At 41.7% G+C, this 26,130-nt stretch overlaps 1 protein-coding gene across 1 annotated transcript in view; it reads right to left on the bottom strand.

Moving 5' to 3' along the window:
• Positions 1-769: 769 nt before the first annotated feature.
• Positions 770-26,130, bottom strand: part of GASK1B (golgi associated kinase 1B) — a 29,286-nt gene continuing 3,925 nt past the window's right edge. The window contains exons 3-5 of the mRNA XM_006261447.4: positions 13,184-13,398; positions 3,850-4,076; positions 770-2,387 (exon numbers count right to left, since the gene is read on the bottom strand). Of these exons, the coding sequence (XP_006261509.1) occupies positions 2,180-2,387; positions 3,850-4,076; positions 13,184-13,398 (650 nt within the window). The 3' untranslated portion in view covers positions 770-2,179. The remainder of the gene's footprint in view (positions 2,388-3,849; positions 4,077-13,183; positions 13,399-26,130) is intronic.

The raw sequence follows: 26,130 nt of genomic DNA, 5'->3' as shown, positions 1-26,130 counted from the left end.
CAGGATCCACAAGACAGTAGTGTGTTTGTTTTTCTACTACTAGTCAGTTTGGCTAGCATTAATTATTTTTAAAATCTACATCCAAATAATCAAAAATTCTGCCTCAGCTGTACCAAGAATAAGTACTTGAAATGCCACACAAATATTTGGTAACTTAAACAGATCTTCCCAATAGTTCACCTAACATGCAGAAGTCATTTTGGGATCCCTTAAGGAAATATTAATTATCCCTGGTTGAGAGAATTAAAGATTAAGCAGGTGATCCGATCCTTAAAATGTCGCTGCCATTTTTTCTGATTATAGAGAACTCACTCAAAAAAATCAGTTATTCCTGATGTTGATTCATGGTTGTTCAGACACTGAGAATAAGAGAAAGGTATAAATTATCACATTCAACTTATTTAAAATATTTTTTAAAACAAGCACACAAAGCAGTACTTTAATTTCTCATTACAGCCAGAAATGTTACTTATCCCATTATTGTCTAAACCCTCCAAAAGAAAAACTTTCCTGAATATTTATCTAGGACTAAGGAGCAGCTGTGTTTTATGGTACTTAGCATTGTCAGTTGTCTCTGGAAGTGTAAAGTATAGCACAGGGCTTATTTCAATAATAATGATGATAATGTCTCAGAGCAAGGTGCATAACCAAGATTTCCTAACAAACCTGTGTTTAGGACCATGTGCAGGCAGATCCTCAGCTGGAGGCAACTGCCATAGCTCCACTGAACTCAACCAAACGATGACAGATTTTGACAGCAGAGGAACTATTCCATTGATGTTAATTGTTTATTCCATCGCCAACAACAAACCACCTCTTAAAGAGTTGGGGTCATTTTTTAACAGAAAACCAGCAGCTAAATTCAGGGCTCACTAGAGCTGACCAAATATCATAAGCAACAATTTCTGTTCTAATATTAACAACGCCATGTTGTCCCTTTATGTTTGCTTTCTGTCAGAAGTCTACAGAATAAATGAATTGGCAGGAATGTTTCAGAAACAAAACCATATGCACAAATATAGCACAACATCATGGAAAGCTTAATTCTGAATCCATAAACACTATTAGCTGCACTAAAAACATGATTCTATGAGATACATTTAGTCCATGCTTCGTAATGCATGAGCACCAGAGAATCAGATGAATTTCAGATTTCTACAATTACACAACACATGACTCATGAATGAATGGCTTGTGAATAATCTGCAACTAAACTGGAAAATCTGTGGACAAAAGTTGGGGGAGGGTGCATAATTTGTCAAATATATTAATTGTTACAGAGTATGTCCCTGTCTCTCATACTGGAAAAGCAGGCACAACTTCCAGTGGGAGTTGCATCTATTTCCAAGAAAACTGAATTTGGTGCCAATACATTTCACAATAAAACACACACAATAAAACACATCAGGCTTAAGGGACAGTGGGAATTGTGTTTTCTTAAAAATAAAAACAAGCCAAAAGAAATGAATGCAACTGCCTGCATTCATGTTCGCTTTGGTAAGTTCCGTTATATAGTCAGAGTGGAATTTTTAAGAGTGAGCTTAGTTCCCGTTTAAATCAAGGTTAAAAAGTCCATTGGCTTTAGTGGGACCAGTTGGATCAGTACTGAGAGCTGTTTGGATACCTTGCCTTTAATTCTAAAATAAAAGGATCCAGTGAAAATATATTTGTCCTTAAATAAATCAGTATTAGTGTTCAGTCCAGCCAGTTTATGAATTTTTGTTCCCACACTTGACTTTTATAGGTCTTTAATAGATTTTCCTTGAGCACATGGTTAGTGACATCAGAAAGGGAGTGGTTATTCTGTGAAATATGTGCTCCTAACTTGTTTTTGTCCTTTATAGCGTTTAAGTGAGAGTTCAACCTGGTGCTTGGTCGCTGTTAATTTCACCAATAAAGTTACCGTAAGGGCATTTATCATACTGTTTGGACATCGTTGTGTTATAAGTGAAGGACACAAATAAATCCACTGAATTTTAGAGAGTATAGGAACTGATGGTTTTATATTCTTCCTAAGTAGGTAGGACATTTAAAAAAAAAAATTAATGGACTTGCTAGTTTCCTGTATTGGTTTATTTTTTTTTAGACTACAGGGTGGGGAAAATTAGTCCTGCCATCAGCTGTTGCTTTATAGATCTGTAAAAATACTTTCTAACTTAGAGTTAGAAACAAGATAAATTCATTCATTCATGGGTATTACTTTAGCTCCATGTGCATTTATGTAAGTAAGAAGAATTTTTGCCCTCCTTTCTACCACATCAATAAGTTTTTCAATTCCTTGGCGACCTCCTTGGCTCTCCCAATACACTTTGTCAAGGAACAAAGACTGAAGAAGCTTCTCCCGTAAGTGCTGGCTTTTGAGCACTGAAACTGCCAATTCAGGGAACCTGAAAAAAGCATAAAGAAACTGGTCAATCTTGGCACCCCTGTGAAATACAGTATTTACACTGAGGTTAACAATTATATCTATATTCAGTCCCTTCATTAGCACTTGAAAACAAAAAAAAAAAAAGCCCTGTACTCACCAGCTGCTGCAGCAGCTGTTGGGGACTCTGGGGGCTCATGGCAGAGCCCTCCCACACAGTGCGGGGCAGTGGGGGGCAGCGGGGATCACCCCCCAACCTGGCAGGAGCCGGTGAGTATGGGGCTTTTTTTTTAATTTTTTTTTGAAGTGCGAGCCATTGACCAGGCTGGGAGAGTGGGCAGGGGATAGGGCCTGTTCAATTTGGAGATTCAGCCAATTCAGCGGTGGCCAAATCTCCAAATCAGATTTGGCGAAATAGATTTGGGACAGTACTTCGAATCACTGAATAGAATCACTGTCCCCCAAATCAGCCGAATCCGAATCTGAAGCGAATACTAGCTGCTTCACACGGGCCTAGCATCTACATGTGCATTAATGCAGTCTTATAAATGCACGGAAGGTGGGGGAGGAGAGCACTTTAATTAGAGCAGCTCCAAGAGCATCTCACGTATTAGTGTCTCCACACTTCAAAATGGTGGTGGGGGTGCTTGAACTAAAACTTGTTCAAGTGCAGGGACACTAATACATGAGACATCGAGACTGGCCAGCAGACTCAATTACGGCACATCAGAGCAGCCCTGCAGTATGTCTATAGGCACCCTCCATTATGAGGTACTAAGAAAATGCGCATTAGCCTGTCTTAATGCACAATAACTAAAGAGCACAGGGCACCTATACATAAGCAGCGAGGCTGCTCTGACATGCTGTAATTATAGGACACCAAAGCAGACTTGATTAATCAATTAATTGAGTTTGCTGGAGCATGGGAATTGCTACACTCCAGCAGCCTCCAGCGTTTTGTGTATTAGTCTCTCCGTACTTAAAAATGTTGGCAGAGGCGCTTTAAAGCTTGTTTATGAGCTTTAGATAAAGCGCTGCTGCCATTTTTAAGCATGGGGATGCTGATACATAAGATGATCGGGGTGCTTTAATTGGAAAAGCTCTGAGAGTCCAGGAGCATGTGTATGAATGCCCACAGTTTTTAAGTGACATTAATGTGCATTAGCCTATTTTAATGCACATTAACTAAATAGCACAGGTTTGTTAGGGATGCTTTAATAAACATTAAAATAAGGCTAATGCACATTAAAGCACATGTGTAGACATGCCCACTACTGACTTGTAGAATGGAAAAAAGCTTCCTCTTCCCAATTCCTATTGCTCACCTCCTAGTAGTTTCTCTAGACATCCTGTATTATTCATGTTGTTTGCTGGGGAATATTTATATAATCCCCTACCTCAGTTCCTTCACAACTCTGGAAAGAAAAGCTAGGAATAATCCTATGAAATGTTCTGTACATTTTTAGGACTGTCCTAAAACTTACTCTGTGATCCCTTGTAATATTTTGAAGTCAAGATTGTCTTCACTTCTGTCAAAGAAAGCCATATTGTCTATAAGGACTAAGTGCCTTGGGTCATGCCTTCTCTGAATGATGTGGGTCAGGTCAATGGAGTCTTGATCATTACATTTCAGCTTCAGTCTTTTCTGCACACAGGAATCCTCCCTGCGAGGTTTGAATCCACAGCAATTTCTGTCCAGTCGACTGTAGACCTGGAAATGAATAGGCAACATTAACAAAGAACATAATACAGGACACAGGTTGGATTATTAAATGTACCTACAACTTTACTTTTGAGAATTTGGGGAGGGAAAAATCTCATTTCTTACTAATATGTGTACCAAGTTTGTGAGCACAGAACAAATTGAAGTCAGAGCTAGAGAAAAAAAAGGCTTCAACACATGGTTTTCATAACTCATCTGCTATTAAAACCCATGTTCTACTCCCTAATTGTACCCAGAGGGTGTGATTTACTACTCTGTTGTTCTGGTTATATACAGTACAAATTCAGTGGAAACACTGAAGTGACGCTGATATGAAACTAAAATGAGGAAGGAGTGAACCAAGACTAACATATCCAGAAAGAAGCATTATTCTTTAATTCTTTAGGCTGGAGCATGAAAGTAGTTATAAAGTCTTATGGACATAAAGTACACAAGAGGTTTGTGTTTTATAATTTATCATAATAATATTACATACAAAAAGCTATGATCAAAGAATATTAAGGCTACAAAGTAAAGCACTCAAAAGTTAAAAGATATCAGAATGAAAATAACCTTAATTCATCCCCTCATAAGGATGCGTTATCACAGTATTTACTTAAATGGTCACATTCTGTTTTTTCTATCAGCCCTACCTCCCTCGGTGTATAATACAGATAATGCTTACTTAAGAAGCTGCAAGTCAATATTTGATTTTTATCCTCATTCTGCAAGGGATGGGCTCCACTCCTTGTTTACATCCCACTTTTCAAATTCAGCTGTAAATACAAGATAATTCATTTCCTTATGGAGATGGAGCCTCCCAGACAATAACAACTTTTTCACAATGCCACATTAAGGGAAGGTCTGATTATGTTCCCTATTTTACAGATAAAGAACTGAGGTAAAAAAAAAATCTAATTTGGGATACATAATGAGATGCCTTGGACTTCATTTTTCAGAGCATGGTGTTATGGTATGTTCAAAGACAGCTCCCACTCTGGTTCAGTTGCAACTGTAGATGCTCACCACTTATGCCAACCAGACCTCAAAGATTCAGGGCAGGCCAGGCATACAGGAAAGGATGAACACACAATTAGTGATGTGACTACCATCATGCATGAACTCCGTGGAAGAGTAAGGGACAGGCTCACTAACCTAGTGAGGAGGGCTTTAAACTAGGTTCCCCCGGGGGATAGAAAACAAAGCCCTTAGGTAAGCGGGAAAGCCGGGGACTTGGAGGGAACAGAAGCACAAGACAGCAGCAGGGGAGGCCTCATTCTTCCTGAGAAAGTAAGGCAATTGGCTAGTCACCTCAGGTGTCTGTACATGATTGCACGGAGCCTGGGAAACAAGCAGAAAGAATTGGAAGTCCTCACACAGTCAAGAAACTATGACATGATTGGAATAACAGAGACTTGGTGTGATAGTTTGCATAACTGGACCACTGTCATGGATGGATACAAATTGTTCTGGAAGGACAGGCCGGGGAGAAGAGGGGAGTTGCACAATATATAGAAGAGCCATATGACTGTGCAGAGCTCCAGTATGAAACTGGAGATAGGCCTGTTGAAAGTCTCTGGGTTAAGGGGAGAGGGGAGAACAACAAGGGTGATGTTGTGGTGGGTGTGTGCTATAGACCACCAGACCAGGAGGATGAGGTACATGAGGCTTTATTCAGACAACTAGCAGAAGTTTCCAGATCACAGGCCCTGATTCTCATGGGGGGCATCAATCATCCTGACATCTGTTGGGAGGACAATACAGCAGTGCGCAGGTGATCCAGGAAGTTTTTGGAGAGCAGTGGAAACAACTTGCTGATGCAAGTGTTGGATAGACCAACTAGGGGCCATGTCCTTCTTGACCTGCTGCTTACAAACAAGGAAGAATTGACAGGGGATGTAGAAGTAGATGGCAAATTGGGCAGCAGTGACAGTGAGATAACTGAGTTCAGAATCCTGACAAAAGAAAGAAAGGAGAGCAGCAAAGTATGGACCCTGGACTTCAGAAAAGTAAAATTTGACTTACTCAGGGAAGTAATGGTCAGGATCCCTTGGGAGGCTAGGCTGAGGAAGAGCTGGTTGTATTTTAAAGAAACCATACTAAGGGTGCAGGAACAAACCATCCTGATGTGTAGGAAGAATAGCAAATGTGGCAAGCAATAAGCTTGACTTAGCAGAGAACTTTTCAGTGAGCTTAAAAATAAGAAGGAAGCTTACAAGAAGTGGAAGCATGGACAAACAACTTGGGAAGAGTATGAGAATATTGCTCATCCATGCATGGATGAAGTCAGGAAGGCCAAAGTGCAATTGAAGTTGCAGCTAGCAAGGGATGTGAAGGGTAACAAGAAGGGTTTCTACATGTTACCAACAAGAGGAAGGTCAGGGAAAGTGTGGGTCCCGTACCGAATGAGGGAGGCAACCTAGTGACAGAAGATGACGAGAAGTCTGAATTACTCTATGTCTTTTTTTACCTCAGCCTTCACAGGTAAGATCAGCTGCCAGACTACTGCACCAGGCAGCACAGTTTGAGAAGGAGGTGAGCAGCCAACAGTGGTGAAAGAACAGGTTAGGGACTATTTAGAAAAGCTGGACCTGTACAAGTCCATGGGGCCAAATGCAATGCATCCAAGTGCGCTGAAGGGCTTGGTTGATGTGACTGCAAAGCCACTGGCCATTATCTTTGAAAGCTTGTGGTGATTGGGCAGGTACCAGACGATTGGAAAAGGGCAAATATAGCACCCATCTTTAAGAAAGGGAAGAAAGAGGATCCATGGAACTACACATCAGTCAGCCTCACCTCTGTCCCCAGAAAAATCATGGAGCATGTCCTCAAAGAGTCAATTTTTAAGCACTTGGGGGAGAAGAAGGTGATTAGGAAAAGTCAGCATGGATTCACCAAGGGCAAGTCATGCCTGACCAGCCTGATTGTGTTCTATGATGAGATAAATGGCTCTATGGATGTGGGGAAAGCAGTGGACATAATATACCTTAACTTTTGCAAGGCTTTTGATACCATCTTCCACAGCATTCTTGCAAGCAAACTAAGGAAGTATTGGTTGGATCAATGGACCATAGGGTAGATAAAAAGCTGGCTGGATTGTTGGGCTCAACAGGTAGTAATCAACGGCTTGGTGTCTAGGTGGAAGCTGGTATCAAGTGGAGTGCCCCAGGGGTTGGTCCCAGGGCTAGTTTTATTCAATATCTTCATTAATGATCTGGAAAATGGGATGGATTACACCCTCAACAAGTTTGTGGATAACACCAAGCTGGGAGGTGTAATGGATACATTCAGGGGTTAGGGCTAGGATTCAGTGACCTAGACAAATTTGAGGATTAGGCCAAAAGAAATCTCATGAGGTTCAACAAAGACAAGTGCAAAGTCCAGCACTTAGGATGGAGGAATCCAATGCACCGGTACATGCTGGGGACTGACTGGTTAAGCAGCAGCTCTGCAGAAAAGGACCTGGGGGTTACAGTGGACAATAAACTGGATATGACTCCGCAGTGTGCCCTTGTTGCCGAGCAAGCTAACAGCATATTGGACTGCATTAGTAGGAGTGTTGCCAGCAGATCAAGGGCAGTAATTATTCCTTTCTATTCTCTACTGGTGAGGCCACATCTGAAATACTGTGTCCAGTTTTGAGCCCCCACTACAGAAAGGATGTAGATGTACAGAAAGCATGTAGACAAGCTGGATAGCATCCAGTGGAGAGGAACAAAAATGGTTTGGGGGCTGGGGCAAATGACTTATGAGAAGAAGCTGAGGGAACTGGGTTTATATAATCTGGAGAAGAGAGGACTGAGAGGGGATTTGATAGCAGCCTTTAACTACCTGAAGGGTGGTTCCAAAGAGGATGGAGCTAGACTATTCTTAGTGGTGACAGATGACATAACAAGGAGCAATTGTCTCAAGTTGCAGCAAGGCAGGTTTAGTTTGAATATTAGGAATACCTCTCTCACTAGGAGGGTGGTGAAGCACTGGAACACATTCCCTAGAGAGGTGGTGGAATTTCCATCCTTGGTGGTTTTTAAAACCTGGCTTGACAAAGCCCTGGCTGTACAATCTAGTTGGGAATGGTCCTGCTTTGAGCAGGGGATTGGACTAGATGACCTCCTGAGGTCCCTTCCAACCCTTATTTTCTATGATTTGATGATAGGAACTTATTCTCCAGGACAGTATTAAACTGTGTTTTTACCTAATACCACCCTTTTTCTTCCTGCAGTCTTCTGCCTCAGTTCACTGCACAACTGCAATAAGTGAGGCAACACCCTTTCAGATAACAGCCTCATGCAACATGGAAACCTGTTTCATTTCCCTAGCATAGTCCATCTTGCACATTGAATAAAGGAGTGGTTCTGTAGAAAAATATAGTATGCAATCATCTAATTAAACTTGTATCATAATTCATATACCCAAGGTAAAATGTTAAAAAATACAGATGGAATCTCCAAAAATAAAAAAAACCCATAAAAATCACATTATTTCATGTATTTAAATTTGGGAGGGGTGGTATAGTATAATACATATAATGTATTATATATACTATAATATCTTGTATAATTTTATTGAAATTAGAAATTAAAAGCATTTATTTTGATCAGTTACTCCATTACTTCACCAATGATGTTTTTAGATAGAATATTTTCCATCCTACTTTTCTAGTTTTATATGACTCATGAAGTAGACATGTTCTTTAAAAATATATACCATGGTCTCAAAGACTGTACTGCTAGGTATGTTTCTTGCTAATCAATTTAATTATTTTTTGATTAATTTCACCCCATCACTCATTGTTACATCCCCTTGAACCACCCAAAATACCTCTACTTTTTCCATGTGTATATTCAAGATACTTGTAATGTGTAATGCCTCTCAAAGGCAGTTATCATTTGGATAATATATATTTACTTATTTTAATCTTTCCTCATGAATCAGTTCTTCTAACCACCATCAGTTTCTGTTCTATGAATTCCCTCCAATTTCTCTGAATCTTTCATCACAATCCAAACTAAAATATAATATACAAAATCTTCCTACAAAACATGTTCCTTTCAATTTAGTACCATTTTTCCTATTTGTTATTTTCTCACAGCTCAATCCAGGAAGACTTTATGGGCAGAATCCTATTTCATTTATGTGCCCAAACTGCATGCACAGCTCCCATTTCTGGCTTTTATACACAAGTCCTTCCTGCAGTGTAGACATGTAAGTATCCACACAGCTATTGGGTGTACAAAGTTGGCTATGCACTGGCCAGGCAGGTATGTCTCTCTGTATATGTGTACATTGGACAAGTGCAAGTCTTCCTCTTGTTTTTCTCAGGACTTACTGTTGTTGGTACATGTGTAAAGATCCAGAGTGCATAACCAACCAGAGTGTATGCTCAGTAGCCATGTAACAGAAAACAGATTCATAAACTGTGTTTGTGTGCCAAAAATGGCAATTATGTGGCTGGAAAACTGCCGTTCGGGTGTGTAAAGTGAAATAGGATTCTTGTCTATGAAGGCATGGAGCATGCTAGATTGAATTTGACTATTTATGTGAAAATTATGTACTCACATGAATAAGGGTTTGCTGGAGCAGGCTCTTAATTAAGATATTTTGTTAATATATAGAGAGAGATTTCCAACTTTAGAAAGCAAACCAGCTGGCAAAGGCAAGACCAGGAAAATTTCAAGCTGGGTAGCCACCTATTCAATCTCCTACCACTTAAAAATACAGGTACCATCAAGATGCTTAAAGTTATTAAAGTAAATCAATCTTCCCCATAGCAGTGAAATAGATCAGATGTTTATACACCAAATGTAATACTTGCAAGACAGTTATAGATTTCCTGATCAACTGAAAGCTTTTCATTCTATTTATAGTCAATACTCCCAGAATACTAATCACTCTTAGCAGTGCAGCATACACACCATTGCTTTGTCAAGTCACCACAATTTTCCATGTTCTCCTGATGAAACCCCTCACAATTTAGATGTCAGTTCAAGTACACCTCTCAGAAAATATTAACTGAGCAGAGCCATCTGATCCCTCCTGCACATCTTCATCTACTTGGCACGCACTTGTACTAATTAATAAGGTATATATTAGAATTCAAAGAATTCCTGAGCCATAGCAGACCTTACAAAAGTTTTTTGATTCCCTTTTAAATCATGTACAGCTCAGTCCCTTTGCATCTAATCTTGCAGTTTATGCCAATTTCTGGACAACAACAGAAGTTACTATTGGCTATTGTTAGCAATGGTCACTGCTAAACTGCAGTATTAAAGAGTCCTAAAATCAATACGTGCTTCTGTGTACCAGTCTGACACAGGCATCGGACGAACTTTCACACTTAAATAAGAACACAGTAGCAATTTTAGATTTATAAATCAGAAACCATTTAAATGCTTTGATACACACTGTGCTATTACTAAGTTTAGAACCTATATAGTCTACGTATAACTTTATATCAGATTCCAAGAATTACTCATTCACAGTGCAACTGGAGATGGAGTCACTAGACAAGTGGCAACCTATTTTTAAGTAGGAAATACATGTTCTATAATTACCATAACCAGTGCTGCAGAAATATAACCCAAATGTGGAAACACCCATTCTTTCTGGAAACAACTTGCACAGAGCAGGATTAGGCTGCAAAGCAATTATTTTTACATTTTGCAGAACATAATTTTATAAAAAGTTGAATTTCATGAGAGATCAAATACAGAGCATACAAGAGGTTTACTGCAGTTTTTAGACCTTGGTGCAGATGGACTCAATGCAGAGATTAATTAAATCAGCAGGAGCTCTAGAAGATAAAATGCATGCAAGGGCAAATGGAGGATCTGCTGCCTACTGTAAGGGAATACCATGAACTTCCTTCCATAGGGAGGCATCCCTGTTGGTCAGTGGAAAGAACAAATGAAGAGGCATGGCCTTGAAGTAAACAGTGGCAATGCAGTTCCTACTAACGCTTGTGCTCAGATGAATATAAGTCCTACAATTGTGACAGACAAGTCTGCATGGGGAAGCATAAAGATAAGGGAAAGTCTTCTTTGTGCTCTCTTGACACCCACTAAGTGGCCAGTTCAATTAATTACAAAATTATATTTCATCAAATGAAAAACTTTAAGTAGAGAACTAAGTTCTTCCTTTGGTTACGACTAATTTCATGGGCTGCAGAAGTTTCTCTCAGAACAGAAAATCATTCTTGATAAAAGATTAGCTAAGTCAGAAATTAAAGACATTAGATGGTCTAGCCCAGTGCCTTGCCAAACAAGAACTCTTTCCTATGGTATATATGTACAAAAATCTTTTATTCTGTTCCCCCTAAAACAAGCATGGTGGATATGGGTACACATGCCATCAATACTATCTTTCCCTGTTCTGCTAGTATGTATTAAGAGCTAAGGCCCAAATCCATTTAACCTTGAAAGTGATTGCAACTTAGCTTACCACTAACCTCAAATTTAGCCATGAACCTCAGGAGGCCTAATCCTATCACACCTCTAAATGTCAATGAGTGCTTAAAACCACTTTAAGGTGTTAATGTGCAGACAATCCAAGGGTTAAGAGCTCCAGGGGCCACCCAAAATTACTGTGTAACAAGGCCCTAAGAAAGATGGAGACAAGTTAGAGCAATGTGCCAGCTGAAGAGGTGGGACTAGAGAGAACACAAGCCTCTTTTTTTTTTTTTTTTTTTTAAGATATAGTAAGGGGCTTCTGCTAACATTACTCCTCTGTGTAGCCCAGGGAGAACTTGTGCCTTCTTTCTGCCACTACAGGTGCAAATCCTTCCAGAGGTCACTTTTGCTGAAGTACCTCTCCTCCCAGCATCTCCTCTCCTTCTGTGCATCCCAGAACAGAACTGATTAAAGATCCTTAATGGGGCTCCTTGAATACAGGCTCTGGGAGAACCCATCCAAAGTGAATGTCTAACCTTTTCACTTTAGCTCATTGTTAATACTTTATGTGCCTAATGACTTTATGCCATCTCTGCAGTAATTTTTAAACCATGTACAAAATGGAAATTTTTGCTTAATGCACTTAGTGAATGTATTTTAGGCACTGCTGCAAAGCCTAATGCAGCCCTAAAATTCCAATCTTGCTGCACGTGTGAGAACAAGCGCAACCCCTCCTAAATTCCCTCTAGTCATTGGTAAGCAGTTCAAATGTTGAATTACCCTCATTTAAAAAATGTGTACATTACTTGTAAAGTTGCCTATCTTCCACTTCCAATGTTATACCTCTGCTTGCTAATGTACAGAGCCCTCCATTATCACGTTTCTGTACTCCATATACAAATCACTCCTTAACCATCTTGTTGATAAAGTTAATCCTGCAGTCTTTTCACATCTCTAAGAATGATTAAGTACTGAAAGACCATTCTCATAACTCTTCTCTGAACCCTCTACAAATGTTCAACATCCTCCTTGAATTATGGACACAAATGCCAGTGGAAGTTGCACCAGCACCAACCTCCTCGCTCCTACTCTAAATTCTCCTTTAAATAAGGGACTGCATTAGCTTTTTAAGGGCGCAGCATCACACTAGGAGCTCACATTCGGCTGATTACTCACTTGGCATCCCCTTGGCAGCTGAAGTGTTGGAGCTGAGAGTGAAAACAGAAAGTTATAAGAGCAATGACATCCTTATACATTGGTTAGTTCAGTAGCACGACCATTTTGCTAAGAAGCCAAAAATGAAGAATTTTGTAGCCCTGTGACCTATTTTCAAATAAGTCATACCTACATTTACACTTGTGAAAATGTGAAATACTACAAAGTGAGAATAGGAGAGGTTTACACTCACTTTGCATAAGTGTCAATGAGAGCACAAAATGCAAAGCAGTGAAGAACTAGGTCCATCATATTTTCTGGCTGTAAAATGTATCAGAAACAATTCAAATGTAAAACTGCATCCCTTGTTCATTAAAAAGGGAAAAATAATCACTTTGTGAACATTCTCTTTCTATGAATTTGAAGATAAAATTATACTTTACAGTGAATTTAGAATTGGATATATCAGTAGAAATGGTTAACCCTTAACTATAGTGGGTTGTCATTTTGGTTCGATCACTCTTTTGCAGTCTAATATTTGCATTCAGTAAATACTTTGCATTGTTCTCTTACCTGAAGAAGAAAATCAAAGAGTGCCATCTTGGACCACTCATGGTGATGAATCTCAGTGCATCCCCACTCAGCTTTGGGCACTTTGCCGTTTACCCAGCACTTCTGCTTTAGTAGCTGCTGATAGTCTCTCCAGTTTAGCCTCACTGAAGAATGGGTGCCATTATCTGTTGGGGACAGTGTGGAATCCCAGAGAATAACAGGACAGGGCTGCCCATCTAAGAAAAGACAAAATGGAATAATTACCCTATGTGAATGATGCTTTCATGGACTTACACCATTTGATCATTCTTCAGACAGTCTGTAAGGGAACAGTAATTTATGGCATTTGCTTTTAAAGAGGACATTCTACAGTTGTGGCAGGAAGGAAAGAAACCCCATTAATTTCACAACTTTTATTTAATGAGGTCATACTCCACATCTAAAACCAGCTACCGCAGAAAAGAAAACACCGTAGACATTATAATTGTCTTCAGTAACTGAGAAAAATTGTATTCTGTTTGCAACAAGGGCTGTATGCTTACACATCCATTAATTGTAGAAGGCTATTCATTAAATCAATCAAAAAGGTTTTTGGCAGATCAGTAGCTCATAAAAATCAATGTGGTGCCTTTGATTTCGGTGAAACTATGGTACTGAGGTGTAATGTTCTTTTTTTCTAATGAAGGTGGGGCAAGGGAGAGGCAGAAAAGTCTTGAGTTCAGACAGTGGATTTAAGTTGTCATCTTTAACATTTGAGTCCTGCAAATAAGACTTCTTAGTTGTAAATAGATAGGTTATAGATAAGATATATGACAATGTGACATGAAATTGGCATGGACAATGAGTTGTGAAGACAATGAGTCGTACAGATCATCCCAGGGGATAACCTTCATTCTACCCACTCCATCATGAATTCTTTAATATGTTCCAGAAAATCCACTTTAGGCATGTTTTAACCAGTTTTAAAAATTTATATAAATATTTTTTCTTACCCAGCAACTGTCACGCAAAATGCGTTAACTCTGATGAATCCAACTCTTCATGACTCAGGGAAGGAAATTATAACCACCACATTTTTTAAACCTTTAAAATGAACTAAACCTCTATAATAATATCAACATATTATTCTATCATTGTATTATTATAGGTATTATTATTATATATATTACATTATTATAATAGGGTCCTGTGTGTCAAAATATACAGTAGCAGTGCTAAATGCAAGTGGTGTATATCCCATTAGAAAAAGAGGCTGACCACTTTCAAAAATGGTACAAAGTTCTTATTGCTAACTCTGCTGCTCCATTTGATAGCTTAAACTCCATTTGATAGCTTGACAGTTTAAGGTATCAAAGGAAGGGCACTCCCTTCCTTCTCCATGTCCTTGTGACAAAGTATTTAGCAGAATTTGCAGATTCGTTGGAATCTGACAGGGCCAAACATGCTTGTGCCATGGCCTCAAATTTGTGACCTTTGAGCTATCAACCATGCACTTTAGTGCCCATGCCACCCCAGACCCTCTAACTGGTCACTGAAACAGAACGAAATATTCCTATGTCGCAGTTTAGACCACAGGACATTTATTTTATTTTTCTAAGGAAGGAGAAAGGGAAGAGGGCATGACACATTCATGCTTCTATGAAAAAAAGAAAATATTTAGCTGAAAAGTTGTTGTTTATTAAATAGCAGCTGGTGGAACATGCTTGTATGTTAGTCTTGATCAGTGAGCAAAAGCAGAAGTGACACAAAATTATATATTATATCCAAATGATCACACTGCTATACAATTTTCAGCATAGCTCTCACTCTTACATAGATGGTTATGTTGCAGCTCAAACAATCTTAGAATATCAAACTGTGTATATATTAAATGGGAGACGTGCCAGAAAAGTGCTATTCATAAACCCACGTGAAAACACTCCCATGGCAATGAGATCGTTAGCACAGGGTATCACTCGGAACAAAGAGCAGAATGACTTAAGAATGGTTTTGTGGACTCCTGCCAATATCCACAGTGAAGTCAATAAACCATCCTGTTTTGGGGGAATGCTGACTGATCCAAAATGATCAACAAGGACAACTGATCTTTGCCCATTGTTAGCAAACGATCTTCCACCCAGGTCAATACAATCTCCAGACCACAGTAGTCTCCCAGGACACAATAGGTTTATCTATACTGTGCACCCAGTGTTTCCTAGCAAGAATGTTCCTGCAGGCACTGCACCTATTCACATGTGCCAAAACTAGAAATGCAGTAATGAAATGCTCACTCTTAAGACTTCAAATCCAGTATACTTGAAAACAGCAGGTGAGGATGCCCCAGAGCAGTTTCAGCAGTATATCTCCAGGTTTGGCATGTGTAACTGGGAGTGGGTAGACTCAAGAGAATCTTTACAGGGGAAATGCCGAGGTCACTATGCAGACAAACCAAATGAGTCCAAGTGATCCCAACAATGAATTGAATAAAAACATTTTCAGCTGACTGGAAAATCAGGAGGATAGCAAAAAGCACTCTACCACAGAACTAGGAGCCTTTCAACTTTTCCCTGTCTTAATACTCAAACACAAGACAGTCACACTTTAGCTCTTCTCATCTTTCTATTATTTTCTAATAATTAAGCATTTAGACAGAAAGCTTTGGTTTCACTGTCCTTCTGTTCTTCCCATGATGATGAGTGTTTGGCATTTTTGAAAAACAGGCCTCTTAATTTGGTGCCAAAATAAGGATTTAGGAGCCCAATTTGGAGAATTTAGATTTTAACTTCTTGGGTAATTTTTTCATAAGTCCTATCCCCTTCTCCTTTCATTCTGGACTTCACTGCCAGCTTTGTTACTTTGCTATTGATTATAATCAAGTCAGTTTACCTCTTCATGCCACTCTTTCTTTATCTAAGAAATGGGGCCAGTGATCCTCCCTTCCTTTGTAAAGCAGTTCAGAAGGAAAACTTCCATAGAAGAGTTATTACTATATAAACATCAACAAGTTTTGTGAGAACCTAGCAAAAGAGGCCTATTTTTTGTTCTGTTTATAGTGGAAATTCATGTAATTATTTATGAGATTTTCCCAAAATAGATGCATCAGTGCTCTTCAAGCAAGGCAAACAACTCCTGCCTACCCAAAAGGGTCATTATAACAGAGAAAGAATTATTTTTAAAAAGCTATGAAAAAATAACTTGCCAATTTCCATTAAGATAATACAAGGATAAAAAAGGACCAAGGTTAAACACAGGAAATGTTTGTGATTCACAGGAAACAGAAGCAGCAAAGATGAACTAAAACAAAACGTTTCAACTTTATCACATTATGTGGAATTACTGGCTCATGGAACAGCAGCTGGAGCCAGAAGTAACCCAGGTTGCCAACTATTGCGGGGAAAATGTGCAGCTGCTAAGTAGAAGCAGATAAAGGGTCTAATCCACATCTGCATAAACTGGCATGGCCCCATCAGTCACCAGAGTTCTGCAGATTTGTACCATATGAGGCTCTGACCCAATTTAACATGACAGCAGCAAAGCAAGCCTGACTCTGCAAGCTTGCAAAGCATTTTCAGTCTCAGTTGATTATGGTGGGAGCTAAGCTGAAACTCAGCACCATCCAGGTTCAAATCTAGTGTTTCCACTGTTGTTGTGGCCTACTCTCCAGCAGTTCAAGATGATGCTGAAGAGATGAAGTTAGGTCCCTGTCTACCTTCTGCTGCTGCTGCTGGTGTTTCTGCTTCCTCAAATTCAGTCTAAGGTCTTCATTGCTCCCTGTTCATAGATTTCATAGACATTAGGGTCTGGAAGGGACCTCGTAAGATCATCAGTCCAGCCCCCTACCCCAGGGGCAGGAAGTCAGCTAGGGTCAAAGGATCCCAGCAAGACAAGTACCCAAATGTTTTTTAAAAGTGTCCAGAGTAGGTGCTTGCACCACCTCTAGGGGGAGTCTATTCCAGGCCCTGGGGGTTCGGACAGTAAAAAAGTTTTTCCTTATGTCCAGCCTAAAACAGTGTTACAGGAGTATGACTGTTGGACCTTGTCACCCCTTGGGGTGCTCTGGTGAACAGGCATTCTCCCAGATCCTGATGCATACTCCTTAAGTATTTATAGGCATAGTGTGGGACTGAAAACTACTATTACTGTAGTATCTGAACACCTCACTTGTAATATTTTTTTCTCATAAAATCACTTAAAGAAAGGAAAGCAGTACCAGACACATGAGATAATGTGACTTAGGATCATAGGAAAACAGGGCTGGAAGGGACTTCAGGAGGTCTAGTACAGTCTCCTTCTCAAGGCAAGATCATTCCTGTCTAAATCATCCAAACCAAGTGTCTGTCTAACCTATAGATGGCAAAAGAAAATACTATTTGCAGGGGCTGACCCCTGCTCCTCCCTCCTGCAGGGCTGTTGTGGGGCCAGAGTGTACTGGTGCTGTACGCGGCGCGCAGTGGGGGCACTGGGAGCAGTGCTGCAGAGGCAGGACATGGCAGTGGTGCTGTGGGACGGTGGCGCTGTAGTGCTACTGCTGTCACTGGCTGCCACAAAATTAGTTTGGGGGGGGGGGGAGGCTAAGACCCGTTAGCCCTGAACTTCCACTGCGTATAGTCTAACCTTCTGTTGAGATTCCAGAGTTTCTCTAGATAGTCTATTTCAATGCTTAAATACCCCCTCAGTTAGAAAGTTCTCTAATCTAAATTTCCTCTGCTGCAGTTTGAGGTCTTTGCTCCTACTCCTGTTCCCTACAGCTACAAAGAAAAGTCTATGTCCATCCTCTTTATAATTACCCTTCAGGTATTTGAAGACTGTTATCAAATCCCCCTTCAGTCTTCTCTTCTCTGGACTAAATAACCCTAGTTCTTTCAGCCTTTCCTCATAAGTCATGTTTCCCAGGCCTCTAATTATTTCTGTCTCTCCATGCTGGATTCTTTCCGCTTCTTTCTTGAAGTGGGGAACTGAAAACTACTCCAGATGAGGCCTCAACAGTACTGAACAGAGTAGAAGAATCACTTACCTTGATTTGCAAGAGACACTCCTGTTAATACAGGCCAGTATGCTGTTGGCTTTTTTTGCAACAAGAGCATACTATTGGCTCATATTTATTTTATGATCTTATTTGGATCTGCCCAAAGTCTGTTAACTTGACCATTCAAGAAACACAGGAGACAATATTTCAGTTCACACTTTTATCACAGAAAATTGTTTCAAGTCCTCCAAACAAGATCCCTGTCTAGTTTTTAGCTGGCAAAGATTTCTGGAATAAAATGTCTCCAGATGTTAGTCTCTCAATAAACTGACCCCTTCTTCAAATTGTCAAAATGTTGCTTTACTTCGCTTTATTCATTCCCTTCAAACTTCATTATTGTTTCCTTATCTGGCTCATTAGCACCCACAAGAGCAACTGTTTTAATTGTGGCTTTATTATGGAATGAGGAACATTCAGGCCAAAATGTTCAGTAGCTTTCAGCTTTCACACTGTTACTAGCTTTAGGGTTATTTTTGTTCCTTTGCATCTTAGGGACCTCAGGGATATTTCAAAACATTGGGTGTAAATGACTGATTTGTCAGGGTCCTTAAGTATATGGCTAGCTTTAAGGATGTGTCTGGGTCTATTCATTTCAACAGGACTTCTTACATGTATAAAATAGTCATCTTTTTAGTCATTGATATAGAACCTAAGCCTATGTCCTCCCCACCACCATGCCATACATAGGAATATACCACAAAGTACTCCAGCATTGCATGCACCAGTTCCTGAAATGAGATAATGTAGCTGTTTTCAAGAAATGTTGGATGTACACTTAGAGCCCTCGTAGGCTCTCTGCCTCAGGTATTCTTACTGTCATGTGCTCAGGTTCACGCTAAGGCAACAACATTGCCTTATTTCTGGAAGTGGCATGCAGAGAGAGAGAGAATGAGTGAGCAGGTTATGCCTGGGTCTGACTGTGAAGTAGTACCAAAAAGAGTGTGTAGGGGTAGGAATGGATATGGCCTCTTAGGATATGTCCTCTATGCTCTATATTAAAATATTCAAATGCCCAAAGGGGTCCCACATGTGACATCAAGTGGGTGACACTCCTTTAACCACACCTCAAACACAACTGACTGAGGTACAAATTAACATGCTTGAGTCACCAAGATGTATTCACTCACAAAAATACAGCCACAGTAAAGGCCCTGTGATACAGTTTAAAAGATTAACAACTCAATATTGAACCTACACAGATGAACCTAGGACCATGAAGGGGAGCATGAGCACATGCATGTGCACACAAATGCACACAAAAGTAGGGGGAATAGCACAAGTAAACATGCACTACAGTAGTGTTTCTCAGACTTTTGATACCTAGGGAACACTTTTTTTCTGGATTAAAATTGGTGGTTCACTTCACTCTTACACCCAAAAAGGGGAGCGGGGAAAAGCAGTAGCAGTGGTATGAACACAGTTTGTGGATATCCAGTCCTGCCGCAACTCCCCAGAAGCTGGAAACACCATACATGCCACAACCAGGGCGTGGGAGTTGAGAGGAGTGGTAGCACAGCCATGGGGAAAGCCCTTTTTGGGGAGTCAGTGCCAGGCTGAACTGTAGCAAGGGGGTATATGGCACAGCCATGTTCCTGGACTGCAGGCAGGGTGTCAGCAGCAGATTTGCAGATGTCTGGGTTGCAGTCACTACTGCTTCTCTCAGCCTCCTGCTCCCTGTATGGAGTTTGCATGCAGATTTCAGCCACTGGGGAGCTGGCCAGGACTGCCTGCACCCCAGAGACATAGCCTCATTGCACCCTGCTTTGCACCAAGGTCTACATGTACACTTTGGCCCACAGCTTAAAATACAAAAAACAGGAAGAAAGTATCATTTTTTGCAGCACACCTCTGCCAGTCTCTGTGCCGCAGCACCCTCTGGGAATCGCTGCCCTCCAGAATTCAGAGAAGAGAACTGGGTGAGGTGAAAGGAAGCCTGAACTAAAGCATTCTGGATTATTGACCAATGATGCATCGTTCACAGGTCTGACACAGTGGCAGGAAACAGCAGAGAAGGGAAAGAACAGAAAGCCAAGACCATCTGTATCAGGGGAAGTGCACACGGGAACATCAAGAAATGGGGTTACCTTTAAGCTTACTTGAGGTTCAGGTAAGGCAACCACAAAACTGATAACTGATAGTCAATGATTATCAAAATATAAGCAGATATGATCTACCCGAGCTGCTCAGGGGCTCTGTGATATAGGAGCCTGTTTCTGAAAATGACTTTGGGCTGGCTTTTTTTGGAAGTATTTCAAACCTACTCAGGTAGTCTTTTGATGGGGTTTTCTAAAGTGTCTAAGGCCACTAACAGATGTGAACCTTCCCCCCCCACCCTAAAAAATAGCACTTTCCCAGAAGAGGAAATGCTTCAGTTTGATTTGGATCCCCGTGGGGCTGAAGTGCACAATCTATACAGATGTTGCGTGAGCCGGGTCAAATTAATGTGATGATGATTAATGTGATAATGTGTTCTGGGCATGCACTGTGCTCGGTGGGGGGGCACACCAAGTTGAAAGTAAAGCACTATTTTGTTTTGTTTTTCATATCTGTAAGTAGCCTAAATGTCTAATTCCATTCCTGAATTATTGACACTAAATATGATTTTTAAATCTGTTCCTTAGGCGTCTTGGAATCAATGTATAAATGGGACTTGGAACCATTTGAATACTGGGAGTGTCTATACATGACCCTGACTGCACAGTTGATACTGCACAGACATTTAGTGTTTGCTAAAGCAGTATACTGAACAGTCATAAAGCAAGTACTAAATGACTGCGCAGTACCCGCTGGTAATGTGCAGTCCCAGCAGTGCATGGGTCGTTTCTGACCCTAGTAACGACAAGCTACAGCAGTGTAGCTCATCGCTACAGTGACATAACCATGATGCTGCTGTTAATGGCTGCCGATGCTACATCGTTGTGGTGATAAGCTACGTTGCCGTATCTCGTCACCACAGCAATGTAGCATCTTATGTAGATGCACCCATCAAATACCATCTGTAAGGTTTCAGTATGTAAAATCCAAACCATGTCTGGATCCAACCATTCAGACACACCCAGGAAATTCTTCATAAACAGAACAAATCTCTTAGGGGGATATAACTTAGGGGGAGGTAAACAAACTAGAGGGCAGGGAGCAAATCCAGGCAGATTTGAACAGGCTGGGGAAGTGGGCAGAACAGAATAGGATGCAGTTTAACAAAGATAAGTGTTATGTTTTGAACCTGAGGAAGAAGAATCATCAACACTCCTATAACCTTGGAGGTACCACTCTAAGTAGCACAACTGCAGAAAGGGATCTCGGAGTCGTAGCCAACTCCAAAATGAACATGAGTCACCAATGTGATGAGGTAATAAGTAAAGCTAACCACACTCTTTCTTGTATAAGTAGTTGCATCACAAACAGGTCCAAGGAGGTGATTCTTCCCCTCTATGCGGCATTGGTCATACCGCAGCTGGAGTACTGCATCCAGTTTTGGGTTCTGCACTTCAGAAGGGATGTAGATAACCTGGAAAGGGTTCAGAGGAGGGCCACCCATCTGGTTAAAGGCCTACAGGAAAAACCCTGCAAGGACTGATTGAGGGACCTGAATATCTTCAGTCTCTGCAAGAGAAGGCTGAGAGGTGATCTTGTGGCTGTCTACAAATTCATTGGGGGGGGGACAGCAGGAAATAGGGGATACGATGTTTACCAAGACGCCCATCAGGGTAACCAGAAACAATGGCCACAAACTGAAGGAGAGTAAATTTAGACTGGATATCAGAAAAAAAAAAAATTCTTTACAGTGAAAGTTGCCGAAATCTGGACTACGCTTCCAAGGGAGGTGGTGCTCTCCCTTCCTTGAAGGTATTTAAGGGGAGATTGGACAAATGCCTGGCTGGGGACATCTGACCCAGCACTCTTTCCTGCCCAGGGCAAGGGGTCAAACACAATGATCTAATAGGTCCCTTCTGATCCTAAAATCTATGAATATAGCTCAGCTCTTTCTCCAACTCTTTATCACCATGACCTAGAGTGAAGCAAAACTTAACACTTTCAGTCTTTGAAGGAACTAATGGGATTTCTCCCCAGGAAGGGAGAAGGTAAAGAGGGATATACTTTCACAGGAGAAAATGGAAATTGTGGAACAAGACTTCAGAATCAGAGGGGTCGATTTGAAAAAAGACATTTTGAAAAAAATGGCCCTCTGAAGAGTAAGAAATATGTACAGCCCACTGGTTTCCTCCCCTGTTCATCCTTCTCTCATTTATAACAATACACTTTGGGAGAATCTTGGAAGGCAAGAAAATCTATCCTCTGCAGACCTGAGGGAGTCTGCAGTGAACATTCAGTAACTCTGAACCGTAGACTGTGCTGCTGATCACACTGACTGTGAATCAGTGAATTTTTATTTTAAAAAATGTTGTAAATATACTCTCTAGTCCTTCACCAGCATGTGACAATGAGTTGTTCACAGTGCAGCTCAGTCTGTTAAGGGCGCACAAAAACATCATTTTCAACCAGCTGAATGCATAAGGGAAGTGGAAGTTCATGTTGTCAATTGCCATGCTATTAATAATTAGTAACATCTGTGCCTGATTATGCATAACTTTTTGTTGTGATGGAAAGAGCATACTAAATATGTTCAGTATAACAGAGAAAATCTGCTCCCATTTCTCACTGTGCAGAGGTCAGCAAAGAAGCGTGGCAACTGTAATCAGCGGAACTTTCTACCACCTCTGCGCCAAACCCACAGTATCTATTTGCACAAGACCAATCATAGAGAGCAAAGACAATGCTGCTCAAACTCAGATACTCTTACTCTCTGAGTATGTTTAGCACTGAAAAAATCCCCTCTGGAAAATTCATTTTGCTAGAACAGTGGTCTACTACCTTTTAAAGTACCAGATCAGTTTTTGAATTAAAGGGAGGGTATGGAGTAGAAGCAGAAACAGGGGCAGGGGCTGGGGTGAGTGGGGCCCTGGCCGGGCCAGGTGGTGGGATGATTGGAGCCCGGGCAGCTCGTCCAAGTGCGGGAGGGCTCCTGCTGCTGCATGCACCCCAGCGGAGGTCCAGGGGACACATGCCACCCCCTCAGTCTGTGTGCAGAGCAGAAGTGACTGCTGCTACATGCTGGGCTTTGCACCCAGAGCCCTGCTGCAAGCTGCCCCAGGAACATTGAGATACCATGTGCATCCCACTGATGGGCTGAGCCTCACCCCCTGCTTGCCCAGTGGTGGGACACATGTGGCGTTACGGCGCTCCTGGGAAACCTGCAGCAGGGCTTGGGGCACAAACCCCAGTGCACAGCAGCAACTGCCTCTGCCCTACGCACAGATCCGGGGGTGCCCCCCAGGCCTCTGCCAGGGTGTGTGCAGTGGCAGGAGCCTTCCCACACCTGAACAAACTACCCAGGCTTCAACTGGTAACTGAATCAAATCAGCTACCAAAGCTTCACACAGCACTAGAGGAGATTGCCAACATGTAGTCCTGTGAAGGGAATCTCAGACCCCGTGCAAGTGATGCAGTAAACAGTTTGAAGTTATACTGGAAGTGGGGCACTGAAATCCATCAGCTCCCTGATGCAGACTGTCTCTGTACAGGACAGAATTTAGTCCATGATCTGTTACAGTGGTTTTCAAACTGGGTTCTGTGAAACTTGTGGTTCCATGATAGGTTACCAGATGTTCTACAAAGAGACTGGGGGTTATGGCAGAGCGGGCCAGGAGGCAGTGTGCTGCCAATGGTAGACCAGGTCACCTGGCTCCATGTCAGCTCACATGAGCGACGGAGCTAGGGGTAGGGGTTCCACAACAGAAGGGATATGAAAGGGTTCTGTGACTTTAAGATGCTTGAAAACCACTGAACTATTATAATCACAATTAGTTCACCTATAGATTGGATCTTAAATGTGCCAGTACAGGTCAAACCTTAGTTTGTTGTCAAAGTAACATGCTGTGCAGTCATTGTTCTTGGATAAGGTGTAGACTAAAGAGGGTTGTGCCTTGACAGCAATCAACTTTACCCCAAAATGATTATTTTCCTGTTTCTTAGGTCAAGGGAGCTTAGGAAGTGGACTAGGGATAACAGGTCCTGAAAACATCAGTGCAGCTTGAAGAATAGCTGCTGCTCTACTGAGTTGGCAGCACATAGACATTACACATAAACCGGTCTAAGTGATTGGAAATAGATCTTTACCTGTAAGAGAACGGGAGTTCAGCACACATACACCAATCTAAAAATGGCAGAACCTGGTCTAAAAGAGACTTGGTTCAATGTGTACTCAAATCTAATCGATTTACATTAGACCAGTGAATGGAGCTTCTGTACCAAATGCCCCACCAATTCAAGTTAGATCACTTTCCTCTGGCATCCCAGGCTCTTTTGCTGTCTCCCTGCTCCCTTCCCTTGCAGGGAGGTGCACTTGCACTCAAGCCACACTCAGCTGCTCTAGGCAAGCACTCAGTGGACCCCTCCTTCAAACTCTTACAGCCAAGCCAGCAAACCCCCTCTCCCCATCCCTGCCTCCGGCCATCTGTCAGGTGCAGGCAGATAGTGGGGCAGGGGGTAGGGGGAAGGAAGGCATCTGTGTTACCCGCATGAGCCCTGGGGCCTGGGCACATGCATCCCAGGGCAATGACCCCTGCACCTCATCACAAAGCACCCCATGATATACACACACTCACAACTGACACTGAGCCCAGGAGAGCCCCCATGCTTGAGCACAGCCCCATGGAGCCCAACCCTGGATCCCACATACCCAGCCAGGGATCTTCATATCCCCATACTCAGGCACAGCCCCACAAAGCCCAACTCTGGATCCTGCACACCACATCTCAGTGTCCAGAGCAAGGCACCCTGCCACCTGGATACCAGCATGGACTTTCTCCAAACCAAGCAAGAGTCGGTGCAGGTGACTTGCCTCTGGTGGGTCAGGGTGGTAGGGGTACAACATCAGGACTGGTCCTGCATAAAGACAACCCTGTGCCCTCCATGGCTCAGCCACTGCTGGAAGATACCCTGGCCATGGGCTCCTGGGGTACTGCAAGGTTTTTCTGGCCTACAGCTACAAGGTCCCAAAGTACTAGGGCAGGAGGGGTGTATGGGGGAGCACGGAGCATCCATGATGGACGGCGCTCACCCCAGAGCTCTTCTGGAAGCCTAGGCCTGGGTACGAGTACTGCAACAGGGGGTTGAGGCATGCTGGCTCATGCTCGGCAGCCAATCATAGGTGGCCAGGGTGCTCAGTTGTGCTCAGCAGTCTCCAGCAGCCTTGGGAGCTCCGTGAGGCCTGCTGAAAGGCAGCCTGTAAGCCTGCTCCAAAGGGCAAATGTGTTCTGTTTGCAACCAATCTGCTGCTTCCAGAAAATCACATAACTTAGACTGATTCTGCCTCAGGCTTTCTGAATATCTGTACCTAGCAGAAGTGTCACATAACAGGCAATGATGTGCCTTTTGCAAAGCCTCTCTCACCTTTCTGTAGGTACCATTAATGGCAGGTACTCCAATGACAAGCTCAGTTCCTTTCCTAGTGAAATTTCATAGTTCCAAAAACTCTGAAGTACAGTATTTTGCTAGATTTTCCACCAAATATCAGTGAAGGAATTTGTTGGAAGAAAACAAATCAAAATTATTTGGGGGTTTACTTAAGGGCCTCCTTGAAAATGCTTTGAACAAAATATATGACAGTTTTCAGAAGCCTATCTTTTAAGATTTTAATGCTACATCAAACATGTCTTGTTGCATCACATCACAATTGAGGCAAGCTAAAAGGATGTGTCATGGAGAGGTGTGTCCACTTAGAAATTGCATGTGCATACGTACAATGCACACATGTCCAATTTTGCATTGCTTTCTTTCTCATATAGGCAGACTCATTACTCACAAGAACTGCTTCTTAGAATCATTCGGATTGTCTATCTAAAGATTACTCAAATGAGTAAGGGGCAGGCTTCTTAATTATCCATAATGTTTTTTCATAATG

The sequence above is a fragment of the Alligator mississippiensis genome, chromosome 2 (assembly GCF_030867095.1).
Source record: "Alligator mississippiensis isolate rAllMis1 chromosome 2, rAllMis1, whole genome shotgun sequence".
NCBI lineage: Eukaryota > Metazoa > Chordata > Crocodylia > Alligatoridae > Alligator > Alligator mississippiensis.
This window is presented reverse-complemented; position numbering and strand designations above follow the sequence as displayed.